At 40.1% G+C, this 13,914-nt stretch overlaps 1 protein-coding gene across 3 annotated transcripts in view; it reads left to right on the forward strand.

Moving 5' to 3' along the window:
• Positions 1–13,001, forward strand: part of HBS1L (HBS1 like translational GTPase) — a 44,148-nt gene extending 31,147 nt beyond the window's left edge. For all 3 annotated transcript variants that reach the window (XM_044424047.1, XM_044424057.1, XM_044424065.1), the window contains 13 exons: positions 1,031–1,290; positions 1,399–1,564; positions 2,275–2,392; positions 2,777–2,923; positions 3,210–3,284; positions 4,055–4,172; positions 4,448–4,516; positions 5,883–5,987; positions 7,476–7,566; positions 9,633–9,741; positions 10,165–10,265; positions 10,600–10,744; positions 12,377–13,001. In XM_044424047.1, the coding sequence (XP_044279982.1) occupies positions 1,031–1,290; positions 1,399–1,564; positions 2,275–2,392; positions 2,777–2,923; positions 3,210–3,284; positions 4,055–4,172; positions 4,448–4,516; positions 5,883–5,987; positions 7,476–7,566; positions 9,633–9,741; positions 10,165–10,265; positions 10,600–10,744; positions 12,377–12,388 (1,516 nt within the window). In that variant the 3' untranslated portion in view covers positions 12,389–13,001. The remainder of the gene's footprint in view (positions 1–1,030; positions 1,291–1,398; positions 1,565–2,274; positions 2,393–2,776; positions 2,924–3,209; positions 3,285–4,054; positions 4,173–4,447; positions 4,517–5,882; positions 5,988–7,475; positions 7,567–9,632; positions 9,742–10,164; positions 10,266–10,599; positions 10,745–12,376) is intronic.
• Positions 13,002–13,914: the final 913 nt, after the last annotated feature.

Below are 13,914 nucleotides of genomic sequence, written 5' to 3' on the forward strand. Positions count from 1 at the left end.
AAGTAAGGGCAGGTGGCTCTTTGTCAATGATAACCTAGTATAGTGTCAGTATAACCATTTGGTAACCTCCCTGTGTAGCCATATTGAGTAGTGAGGTGGATCATAACTCAGTTTTGCATCTGACGTAAATCTGGGAGAACATAATAATGCAGGATTCTTTCAGGACTTGGCCAGACAATGCAGCTGACCACTGATTCAGATGGTTATATGACTATTCTGGTAAGCCCTTGGGACATGTTCAGCTGTTCGATGGTGCAAACTGGCCCATTTTGCAGGGCTATACATAGCATTTTATTTAAGCCATCTGTGGGGCTGTGGCACATGTGGGCAGCAGTTTTGGCTATTCAAGCTGTGATGGTGGCCTGTTGTGCCATATGAACCCAGAAGAGTGGGGAGGAACTGTGCAAGGGTTCAATAATGGTTCTCAGGCTGCATCTTATTCAGTAGAAACCTCTCTTTTGTGTCTCTTGGACATTGTACCATCACTTTAATAAGGGCTTGTCTAATTCAATTTATTGCTGGTGGTGCAGTACAGGTAATGTTTCTTTTCAGCATAAGTTTTGGCACTGTCCCGTAGCTGCTGCTTGTTAGGGAGGAAGTTATTGCACAAGTACATTTTATTTAACAATTTTAAATAGCTGTGGATGTATATCAGTGCATTTTATACATTTTCATGGCTAGAATGTATATCAAAACATAGAAAATGAGAAATTTCTCACATAGGCCATGGCTTGTTTGAAGGTTGTGTGAGGGCTCTTTAACCCTTACATGATCCATCCCCACTGTGTTCAGACACACCACAACCACAGTCACAGTTTGAATATTGAAATTCTGTGCATACACTACTATAAGAATAGTCTGTAGGAACCCGGCCATTACCTGTGGCTATCTAGTAGTTTTATTACTGTCCTTTTATTTTCTTTATTTTGAAGTTTTAAAAAATGTGCAAGAATTAATTTCATTTGTTCCACGTTGTTATAGAACTTCTGTTTTTGTATATTCTTGTAAATCCAATCTTTGCTTTCTCTAGTGTGAATGTTGAAGAGAATGGCCATAATACATTTATGCCACAGAAAGGACTTTCAGCTGGAGATGCCAATACCAATTTGGGTATAACTGAGATTCTGCCTAAGCCAACATTACCATCCCAGAATGTTCAAGCATCAGAAGAACTGACAATGGCACCAACTCCAGTGAAGAAATCTGGAAAGTCAAAACAGCAAATAGATGTGAAAGCTGAGTTGGAGAAGAGACAAGGAGGAAAGCAACTACTTAACCTAGTGATAATAGGTATTTTTTACTAAAAAATATAATGACTATTTGTTGCCTTTACCTTAGGATTAGTATGGATTTAAATATGTGTCCATCAGTATAATACAAACTGATTTCTTATTCTAGGACACGTTGATGCAGGAAAAAGTACTCTAATGGGTCATTTGCTGTACCTTCTGGGAAATGTGAATAAACGAACAATGCACAAATATGAACAGGAATCTAAGAAAGCTGGAAAAGCATCCTTTGCTTATGCCTGGGTCTTGGATGAGACAGGTGAAGAGAGAGAGAGGTGAGCAACATTTTAGTTAGAATTATCTTGTACTTTTTGTAGTATCTGTTTATTGTCAGCATGGATACATGTGATTCAATTTGAGACTATAACGATACAAAATGCTATGGTTTTTAGGATTGTTATCCCTTTTTGTGTATCCAGGACATAATTCATTGTATGGCTGCAGTTTTCATGCTTTTAGCATATAGGAAAACTGTTCCACAGCTGAGGAATATATGTATACTCCAGAAACGATTGTTGTGGATTTATTGGCCTTACTTTTGGGGATGTGGGCATCCTTCTGTATTCTTGCAGAACTAGGAATGAAGTACATGACTAGTGTCAGTTGTGCTGTAGCCATTTGATGACACTGTTTTGGTGGGTAAGAAATCTTTCATATGCTGCAACATGGCAGCCCAGATAGCAACTGAACACATTCCCACCTTTGTCCTGTCTTGGCACACAACCTGTCTTCCAAGGTTTGCTTTCTTGAACCTATGTGATAGTGGTTTTGCCACATGAACAAGATGTTAAAAAAAGTACAAATACCAATATAATAAAGTCAACAGCAGTGATATAAAGCATTTTTCTTTTTGTCAATCTCTTCTTTATTTTCTCTCCATCAAAAATGGTGGATGACTTTAAATGCTAGGTCATCAATTAGTATGCATGACACACTTTGGAAATGATTGTAAATGATTTATTGTATGCCTGTGCTTTGTTTTTAGGGGAGTGACGATGGATGTAGGTATGACCAAATTTGAAACAAAGACAAAAGTTATTACATTGATGGATGCTCCTGGCCATAAAGACTTCATTCCAAATATGATTACAGGAGCTGCACAGGTGAGCTGCACAGTTGTACCATCAAATATAATGTGAAAACCTACTGAATGGAATCCTGTAGCACTTTCACTCATTGGAAATTCCCACCACCTATATTCTGGTTTGCTTGTGTGCAGTTTCTTGTTGAAACAGTCAGTGGGAAGAGAATATTCCTCAGACATTTTCTACTGAGAACTTCTCTCAGATTCTCATTCCTGTAACATGGTGGGTGTTACTCATGTGAGTGACTCAAATGTTGGACAGTATAGAAATTTAATAAATAATAGTACATGGCAAGGGGAGAGAAGAACAGGGTCTAGGCAAATGTTCTACAGGTGGTTGGTTACTTCATTATTACTAGCAAATACGAATGGATGCTGCCTCACAGCTGTGCTTCTTTCTTAGGCAGATGTGGCTATATTAGTGGTGGATGCCAGCAGAGGGGAGTTTGAAGCAGGGTTTGAGACTGGTGGGCAGACACGAGAGCATGGTTTGTTGGTTCGATCCCTTGGCGTAACCCAGCTGGCAGTTGCAGTCAATAAAATGGACCAGGTATTTTCTGTCATTTTCTTAATATTGATTTTCTGTTATAAGCACACAAATACTGCCAACTCAGCTTGAACTCAGTCCAGCATCTTAATCTGAAAATATATTCTAAAACAGAAGATGCTCTTATCTTATGGAAATTAAGGCTCTATCTTCCTTCAGAAACTCTTACCAAGAATGCCATCCAATGCTGATGTTTCTGCTCTCTTTGTAAGATAACATTTTTATTTGTGTTGAGAATAATCTCCAACACCTCTCTTGCTCCCTCAGAGTTATTATATTTTTATTACAGGTCAATTGGCAACAGGAAAGATTTCAAGAAATTGTCAGTAAACTTGGGCAGTTCCTTAAGCAAGCTGGCTTTAAGGTAAATACAATGACATGCAATTCAGGTGACTGAGTTATCAGGGTAAGTTTGCAAGGACCACCTCCAGTATTTCATGGGATAGGATGGTGAAATGCTCCTTGATCAGGAAACTTGGCATGCACTCTATTCTAAAGGTGTGATGAAATGGATAGCACTAATTTGTTTTGTTTAAAACGCCCCCTCCCCACAGTATGCTGTGGTAAAATTGCATGATTGGTGGTTGACTGTGACTTCCCCCTGCAAAAATAATAATAATAATAATATGCTGGTAGCTGGCAGTTTTGAAAATGAGTCCTGTTCTGTGAGGCTGGTGCCTTAAGTTACTGTTGAATCTGAAGAAGTTTGAAAGCTGGTGAACAAGATGAAAAGAGAATCAGTATAAGACAAACAGGACATTTTATGGAAACACAGTGGTACTTATCAAATGGGGAAGGGGCTTTCACCACTGGCGAGCAAGTGACTTTTTTGAACCCTGTTTTTAATAAGTTCAGCTGGAAAATACCATTGGGTAGTCTTTTTCTTTAAAAAATGGGGGAGAAGTGCTGAATAAAACAGTGAAGGGGAAGGACCAGGTTGCTGCATAAGCATTTTTCTAAAATTTTCCAGAGCTTGGAGGCCTTATTGGTTAACTTCAGTAACTAGTTAAGTGTGTTTCGTTTACCTTCCGAGAAAGCAATGCATCTTGCCTTGAGTTTCAGAAGCTTAGAAATAATACTTTAAAAGTTGCTTGCCATTTTTCTCATTGCAAATCAAACACTTCTCTCAACCAGGAGTCGGATGTAGCTTACATCCCTACAAGTGGGCTTGGCGGTGAAAATCTTGTCACAAGAAGTCAGTCGAGTGAGCTGACCAAATGGTATGAAGGGAAATGCTTGCTAGAACAAATTGGTAGGTACCTACTTCTAAGATGTTAGAGCAGACTTCTCCAATCTGGGGCTCTCCAGATGTTTTGGGCTACAGCTCCCCTAACTCTGAGCATTGACCATGCCTGCTAGGATTGATGAGAGTTATAGTTCAAAATATCTGGAAGGCCACAGGTTGAAGGCTGTTTTAAAACAATTGCAAAACAGAGCTGGGGGAATGCAGAGATGACAAAATCACAAAGCTTGCTGCACGCGAGTAAAGGGCATGGCTGCTAATAGAATATCTTGGTTTATTTACAGATTCTTTCAAGCCGCCACAAAGGTCAGTGGATAAACCATTCAGATTATGTGTATCCGATGTTTTTAAAGGTTAGTAGTGAAGTTGCTTCAAATATTTTAAAGAAGTGACTTTATTTGTGTGTGAAACATTATTTTAAAATATTTATAAAAAGCTCCTGTTGATTATATTACTCATTTTGAGCACAGTCCTATGAAAGCAAGTTTAGACAGTAAAGGGCCCACATGCCCCACAAACATAGTTTTCTCTCTCTAAACTTGCATAGGATTGCATCTTTTATATCATGATTCCCAGCACAGGCTGTAATGCAATCACAGGTGTGGCAAACTCAGTGCATGGCAAATGACATTGCATTGGTGTAATATTCAATATGCACTGTGATATGTGTCAGAATAGAATAAAATAGAATAAAATTAGAGTTGGAAGGAACCTATATGCCATGGAGTCCAACTCCCATTCCGCTTTCAGATGTGGTCACCTCTCTGGCTTCAGGCCTGTGCCTTTCCAGCTTAGGAAAGGTGACTCGACAAGCCAGCTCAGCATATAGCTATGCAGGAGCACTGGCTTGACAATTCTTAGGATTTCTGGCTTGTGTTAATTCAATTAAGGATTTCAAGCATATGCCAAGGTTGGTACCTGTAACCCCTTTAATTAACCCATGACCTCTTCTTAGCACAAAACACCTTGCTGCTCTGAAATCTGATTATTTTTTTTTTAAATCCAAGAGGATTTTTGCCCCCAGTTTCACCATGGGTAAAGAGAGCAGAACTCTCCTAAAATGTGTTTTCCATCCAGGCATCCCAGTTGAACTATGCAACATTGAAGCATGCCATATCTGAACCCCTGTGCCTGTAAATTGGGAATGGTGTCTATAGAAAAATAAGAGTATGTATGGCTTTTGATGCTGGGTTGGTCACCCCAGTGCTTCGTGATGCCACTCTGTTTAAACATTACAAATACCTTATTGAAGATTTGGGAGACTGTCAGATTGTTGGGAGATGATCAAAGGATATTGTTTTCTTTAACGTGTGGTTTGCTTAAGAGGATGCGATTTTCTCAGGAAGACAGGTTGTTTCATACAGTGAACAGAACTTTCACTAGTTGGATTTTATTTAATATGTTCAAGTTTGAGACATTTTTGTTACTAACATAATACAGAATGAATCAACCTACAACTGTCAAAGGGAGGGGCAGGAGAGAGGATTGAGGATGAACGGGCAGAGAAGGTTTAAAGCTAGTGCAGCATATCCTATCGAAGAACAAATGGCAAAGACTTCTGGAATAAGTGCTCAGTTTTCATTGAGATATGACTAATAGTCAGCTATTGCAGCTATTTTTATTTCACTGAACATCTGTGTTCCTGTTGCTACAGCTTCCAGAACAGGTGTGCATTACTTCATTTTTGTTCATTTTCTCAAACCTTAATGTTTGTTCTAGACCAAGGATCAGGATTTTGCGTAACTGGCAAAATTGAAGCAGGCTATGTCCAAGTTGGTGACCGGCTGCTGGCAATGCCTCCTAATGAAACTTGCACTGTGAAAGGTATAGTATATGCTCATTTTGGGATTCAACGGTAAACAGTTTACGAACCTGATAATCAGGACTATCACATCTGAAAGCCTACAATGAGTTCTTGTGATTTCTGTTGATATGTGAAATGTTTCATAAAAGCTTTGTTTCGGGACCTTTGAACAGCAGCTGTGGCCATTGGTAGTTTCATACAAGTTGGTTCACTTTTTTGGTTAACTGTGCCTTGATCACAGCCAGATAGGATTTCCAACAATATATTTTACATGGTGTTGCCTTGAAAGGTGCTAGGGAACTTCATTGGTTGGCTACCAGAGTGGATTCTGGGGTTTCCGTCTACAAATGCATTAGTTGTGTTTTAGTCAGCCAACATTTGTGTCTAACTGGTTTCCAGACACAGTTCTTACCTTATTCCTAAATGGTTTGCGGTCAGGTTATTTAAAGAGCCACCCCTTTCATGTGAACCTGCCCACTTTCTGCGGTTACTATGAGAGACTTCGTTCAGCATCCCATTCCGCATTCGAAGTGTGGCTAGTCGGTATTCAGGGCAGGGTCATTTCAGTTGCTGCAGCTGATTATTTTTTCTACCAAGTTTGGTTTGGTTGGTTGCCTATCTTTCAAACTCGGGGGTAGCACATCCCTTTTGTTTCCCACTGCTGGTTGGTTGTTTTTATTTTTAGCTGACCCAATCTAATGCCCTTTCTTTCCTGATACTGAACGCTCTTCGTTAGATATTCTTATTCTACTTCTTTCATTTTTAGTGTATGTGTATCCTTTACAGATAGAAGCTGACTTGGGGTTTTATTTCAAATCAACTATTATGTTACCCATGACAGTGTTGTTTTGTCTGTAAATGTAATAAGTGCTTTCAGACTGTGTGCAATATTTGCAATGCACGGTTTCCTAAAATTGCGTCCTGTTCTTCAGTTACTGTTTCCAACACGCACAAATGCTTCAAAGCCCTGGAAATGTGCATTTCATTATTCTCTCATCTTTGGGATTCTTCAGTAACTCTTGCAAATGACTTAGGTATTCTAGCAGTCAGTTTTCTAGTATGTTGCATTACTCACACATTTATTTCACCGTTACGTTGAAAGTGAACGTAAACTCACTTACTGAAAACTGAAAGCAGGTACTACTAAGACATGTAACAGTTTATGGACAATAAGGAATGGGAGGATTCTCAAATTATTGTGCAGTCATACTTTCAGCGTTGTGACATACATTGCGCAGTGTGACATACATTTCGCTCGATGCCGTGACTTGCAGAAAACGCTATGAATAAATGAGGTAGCGGTTCCTTCGAAAAATGGTAGTTCCTTAAAAAAACAACAAACGACATTGTTTTCTCAGAGGTTTTAGTCAACAGCTTTTACTATCGCCTCATTCATACTGAAAACTGATGAGTAGTGGTTGATGCAGCAGAATTGGCAAAAACAGAGCTGTTTGTAGCTGTTAAACCAAGGTAGTTCACTGCTCAGTTCTGCTTTTACTCATTTCTAGGAATTGCCCTACATGATGAACCAGTGGATTGGGCTGCAGCAGGAGATCATGTTAGTCTCGTTTTGACTGGCATGGATATCATCAAAATCAAGTGAGTGCAGAAAAGAGTTTGCCTAAGCAACGGTTTATATTTAGTGTGAAGCTTTATAACCGTTGTGCTTGATAATCAGTGGTTTACCGGTTGCAGAGGAAGGGTGTGGGAGGTCGGCTACCTGGTCTTTTAAAACTATCAAGTTGCAAACCATCACACTTGCGTGCAAAGACAATTTTAAACTGGCAGCAATCTCAGTCCTAATCAAACAATTGGTGGGGTCAGAGATTAATAGGAGATGCTTCATGATTTGGTTGAATGTTTATCTAAATTTCTAGACAGCAGTAGAGGGAGAGTGGTCAAATAAACATAAAGATGGCATATATCATTGATGCTTTTCAAAAGTTTCCAGCAACTGCTGAACTACAGTTATGTTTGTGTCGTTAGCACTCTTAATATTGTTAGTAGCAGAAACATGACATTATAATCTGAGTGGGACAGGTCAAAGGATGAAGAGAGAAGATAGTGCTCTAGAAAGAAAACAGAAAGGGAGGCATTGCAGAAATTATAGAAAAGGTGAGACTAGATAGTCCTGGAAAAGTTACTTTCCAGTGATTCTTCATATAAATGTCAAAACGTTACACAGAAGATGAAACTGGCACATACGTTAAGAAACTCATCCACACCCAACGTTCAAGCTGTAGCTTTTGAGGTTTGTTCCTCGAAGGCCTGGTAAAGTAGTACAGAAATCACGATCCTGCCTTGTGACTGCTTTATCCCTCCCTTCTCCTAGGTTCCTACCTCCTGCTTCTTTCCATGTCTTGATCGATTGATTGATTTTGAATTGCATGTGTTCAAACCTGTTCAAACAGATTCCTATCATGATGTTTTGCACCTTATTTGCACTCTGAGAAAGAGAACCATGGTGTGCATTGCTGCTCATGTAACTCCCTCCTCTTGTAATGTGTGAAGGCAAGCATATGCTTATTAGGCTGCCTGTTGCATTACAGTTTTGGAGGAACCCCTATTAAGCCTGCTTTTTAGTCAGTTGCAAATGTAGCAACAGATCGGGGAGGAGGGGGATCCAATCCCCTCCTTAATTTGGGCGTTCTCTGTTTGTGATCAACTTGGGTTGCACTGGGTGCAGAGTCCATATTCCCCAAATGCCTTTTTTTCAGTTGATCTCTGACACTAGTTTTACATTTGAAGAATGTTTCACCTATAATGTTTGTAGTGGTATGATTCAGATTCATTTAATTTGATTGGCCCTTCTGCCTTATATGGAATGAAGCCAATGGGTGCAGCTGTTTTGGTGGCTTCTTCTAATTTCCAGGGTAGAGCAGTGAAATCATTCATCTGCTCAATTTTCATGTGAATGAGGGAGAAATGAACTAGAATCAGTAGGGAATGGACATATTCCCCAAATTCCTTAATGGGATAAAAAGTTTTATCCCATTAAGGAATATCCACAGGAACTAACATTTCTATTAAAAAAGAAAACCTAAATCACCCCCAGGCCCCCAACACCTCTGAGTTTGAGGGTAGCAGGCAAAAAAGTACTGGGCCCATAAGAGTGTAGCCTAAAGCTTGTAAATAGATTAGAATACTTCTATTGAACAAATACCACTTCTCTGTGCTCATTGCACCATGAACAAACAGGACATTTGCAGCAACTATACATGGGCTTTTGTTTATTAATTTTTGCAGTCTTTAGAAAAATCAGACTGCTTGAATTTCATATATAAAATGAAGCCTTCTGTCATACAGTCACAGAAGTGCCCTCTCTTGCCTACTGAGATGTGCACGCACGTTTAGTATCCCAAAGGTACTAGAGGCATTAGTTTCGGGTACCCAGCAGGAGAATTTCTGCCGTCAAACCAGTTGGAAAGAAACTGAACTTCTGAATAATTTTTCTCTCCCTGTCCCAGTCTGGACACAAGGACAGGATCGGCTGCAGGGCAATAGCACCTTGTTGTAGGTTGAGTGAGAAGGGAGCGAGACTCTATGCTCCATTTTTTTAATATGCTGCTAAACCTGTTTTTGGTTTTTTTTTTTTAGAATGGTTGCATTAAAAATCTTTATGAAGCTGCTCTTAGTACATACATTTTTTGTCATTTTTCTTACAGTGTTGGCTGTATATATTGTTGTCCCAAGGAACCTATCAAAGCCTGCACACGTTTCAGAGCCCGGGTTCTTATCTTCAATATTGAAATTCCCATCACCAAAGGATTCCCTGTGAGTGTTTCACTCATTTAGTTTTCAAAAGTTTCCATGCTTTATTTTGTTTTTAACATTTCAGCACTCAAGTTTGGGTGTTATATGAGTATTGCTTTTCTGTTAGTTTGAGTGTGTACAAAAGTTGATCCCACTGTTCTTTAAGAAGATTGCTATATTTATTGTGGTGATTCTTGGGGGGCTCAGAGTTGCAGATTCTAACAGTAGGCAGAAGTCCTACTTGAAAGGCAGAAAAGAGCAAGGTGCTACCTCAAATAGATCAATACACCAGTGAGACTGTATTAACATCATAAGTTCATGTAAGGCCTCACCTTGCCTTTGTGCAAAATGTTTTGCTAGGTGGAATGTTTTGGGAAATGTTTTTAATCCCCCCCTCCCCAGCAGTGGTTTTAAAGTATTAATTGCCATCAACTGTTGTTTCAGGTGCTTTTACATTTTCAAACTGTAAGTGAGCCTGCTACCATTAGAAGATTATTGAGTGTACTTCACAAGAATACAGGTGAAGTCACAAAGAAAAAACCTAAGTAAGTATTTTTAGGGCAATTTGGTAATTTCAGTTTTAGAAATTTGAAAAAAAATCAAATAGTAAGCTCTACTAGAATGTGTACCCTATGAAAATTGAGGAGAGAATAATCAATGATGATAATCAGTTATGATTATGTATTACCAACTGGATCGCAAGGTATCCCAATATAAGCTGAGGTACTGTTTATTCTGAATCTGTCAGAAATATTTGCTCTCTGTCTGTCTGTCTCTCTTCTTCTCTTGCACATGTACACACGCACGCATGTACGCACACAAACAATATCCCTTCTCACAGTAATATCACTCTGTGTATTAACATTTTCCTCCTTTTAGGTGTCTGACTAAAGGACAAAATGCTTTAATAGAACTGCAAACACAAAGGCCTGTTGCTGTAGAACTTTATAAAGATTTTAAAGAACTTGGAAGGTTTATGTTACGCTACAGTGGATCCACCATAGCAGCAGGAGTTGTTACCGAGGTACGGTATTTTTTTAATACTATAGTTTTATAGTTCTTTAATCATGTGTTCTGTGCCCTGAGGTTCAAGTTTTAACTTGTATTTTCTTGGGGGTTTGCTTTTTCTAGTACCAGCTGAGGGAGGCTGCTTGCCCAGCATTGCTTCTGCTTTGATTGGGCTTTCCAAAAGAGGCTTGGGCAGTCTACCCTCGGTTGGTTCAGCATCAGTTTGTTGTAAGCTTGTCTATCTCAGAAAATGAGTGCTTTGGTCAGCCACTTGAATGAGGAGGAAATTAGCACCACTTCAGTTTCCTTAGCCCACAATATGCTGCTTGGATGTATCTAAATGGCCTGGATCCACACCGCGAGTCCATCAGTCTTAAAATGGAGGTGTGGAAAAAAACCTAAGCAGTCATTTTAGTACCTTATAGGGGACTGGTTCATAAAACATGCATGGACACACAAAAGCACACATTCTACTGGTACATTTATTACTAGGGTACGGACAGTCTCCAGGTTACAAATGTGTTCTGTTCCTAAGAAAACAGAAATTCATCTTCAAGTTGAAGTTGTATGCAAGTCAGATCACGTATAGTTGGCCCTCCAGATTCACAGGAGTTGGGGCACAGGACCCCTGTGAAAGTGGAAAAACCACAAGTATTTCTAGCCCCCCCCCCCCAACCACTTACCAGTGCCTCCAGCTGGAGGTTCCCATGTCCCTTTGTTACAATTCCTGCTGCCAGGAAGAAAACAGAAGAATATTCTCCAAAAAATAATGGAATAGGGTTCCTCCCTGGGGACCTGGTAAGCTGCCTGGAGGCACATGGGGACCCATGGGCACGACTTTGCTCACCTCTTATGCACTCCAGCATCCGTTCTTAGTGTGGCCCTTCAGGGGCTTCTAGGAAAGCCGTGAAAGAAGCAGCCCTAGTGTTCCTGCCCACACACAGTTAATATTCCAAAGAATGCAACTGAGCAAAGGGGTTCTGTTTAGCCATTGTGACTTACCCCATTAAGAGCATACCTGTTCCCCAGACACACGCACAATCCATTTTTAAAGCAGTCTGACCCTGCCTCTGCCTCTCTTCACACTTTGTAGCCATCAAGTAAAGTGTTTGTGTGAAGGCCTTTTTTGTTTGTTCTCTTTCCACGTTCTAGGATTATTCGAGACAGAGGAATAATCTATCTTGTCTATTGAAACCCCCTTGACTATCTGTTCCCCTTTCAATAAAGAGTCCCAAACTTTTTAGCCCCTTCCCCGGCCTGATGCCTTCCCAGTAAGTTGGATGCGACTCCTTTGTTGAGAATGATGGGAGCTGCAGTCTCAACATCTGTAGAATACTAGGTTGGGGTGGCTTCTTTAGCCTTTTGGAAAGAAAGGAAAGGGCAGCTGCTGAGGTTTTCCTCATCCAGCATGTCTCCACTCAGCACAAGACCCAACTTTAGAAGGGGAAGGAAGTGCAATGGGGTGTACCAGCACTCCCTCCTCCACTTTCAGGTAACTCATGGAAAGAAGGAGCACTTTGCTCCGAGCATCCTCAGACCTGGTGCTGAGCCTGCATGCTGGTGCACTTTGGCACTTCAGTGTAGAAAAGTTACTGTCTGTTCAATGATGTTTTCACTTTTTCAAACGATGCTTTTTCTTTCATTTTAGATTAAAGAATGATAGCTGTGCCAGGACTTCTATAATCCAACCAAATGAAATCATTTGTCCAAATATGCTTATTTGATGAATCCAGTCATATCAGTTGAAGGAACAAAGACAAAGGGGAGGAAATGAAATATCGAATGCTCTGCAAACATTTTGAGGCCTTCATTGCTGCAAAACAATATGCCAACAGGGAAGAACCCTCTGCACTTTCTCATTGCACAAGTTACAGTTTATTCCCCTCCTAAAATATCATCCCCTGTCAGTAGCTCTACTGGACTTTTAAGAAAAGTTAATCAGAGTGATTTATTAAAGGATGGTGACTCATCATGTTACTTCCAGCCTTAAACTTTGTTTACAATTTTTTTGAGGAGGTGCTTCCTTGCTGCACATGATTTCATAAATTACTTAAATTGGGCTAAAAGATTGCAGGTTTTATACAAATAGATTTTCAAAGAACCCTGCTTCCTTCTGTTTCAGAAAACATCATATAATGCTGCATCTAGAAATTTAATGTCTTTCCACCCCAATTTTATTTAATAACTTACTTGTGTAGACACCATTTGTCCAATAATGGCTAATCTTATTTTTTAATTGTAGAAGTATAATAAAGTAGTGATCTGAGCATAAATACTGGCTTCTTTTCACATTGTCTTTTATAAATACTTGAAAACCTTGACAAAGAAGGTATAGCTGATGATGAAGGACCAAAAGGATGCCCTTCTTTCAAGCCATACAGGTGTGTGTCAGAATATAACACCTTTGCCTGAATGTTTAGAAACATATGTTGCACTTTCCCCCTGTCAGAAGCTTTACTAAATGGCTGGGTTCACAGATCATGGCAAACCACCCTGTGCAGTCTCCACAGTGTGGATTTTTGCCTGCATCTAACTAGTCAGATGATACTGTTGTTCCTCAAGTGAAGCACCTATCCTGCTTCCCACTCTATCCTCCTGGTCTTGCCAGGCATCCCAGCAGTTCCCATGATCAAAGTCTTCCTTACTCGTCTGCTCCCTACAGACTTCACAAGTCTTGTAGTGACTGGTCCACTGGATTTCTCTCTTTCCCCTCCCAAGTGTACCTGAATCTCTGCAGTGCTTCCCAGCCACTCCAGCCCCCAGCACATTATTTTATGATACATTTTTGCCTCCTTTTTCCTCTGTGCCGTTACTCACTTTCTCCCTGTTTCTAAAAGTAAAGAGTGATGGGTAATCACTAAGCTAATAGGAATAAAGCGGGTGACGATGTACATGTTAGAAGGAAGCTTGAAGGTAGTAGACAGTGAAGTAGACCCACTTCCATGACTGCTCTGATCATGGGACTTTGTGTGGTTTCCATCCCCAAACTGGTAACATGAAAATCCTGGGTCTAGACAACCAGAGAAGAAGTGCTGACACATGTTTTAGAACATGTTTTGTTTGGGGAAACTAAAAGTACCACATGGAGATGCTACAGCTGGGTCCAGATGACATGACAGTTGAACAAGGGTAAGAAATTGCCATGGCTTCTTGTGACATGGAAACCTGCCCTATGTGTCATTTTTT

Source organism: Varanus komodoensis, unplaced genomic scaffold (genome assembly GCF_004798865.1).
Source record: "Varanus komodoensis strain SLA01 unplaced genomic scaffold, ASM479886v1 scaffold1, whole genome shotgun sequence".
Lineage (NCBI taxonomy): Eukaryota > Metazoa > Chordata > Lepidosauria > Squamata > Varanidae > Varanus > Varanus komodoensis.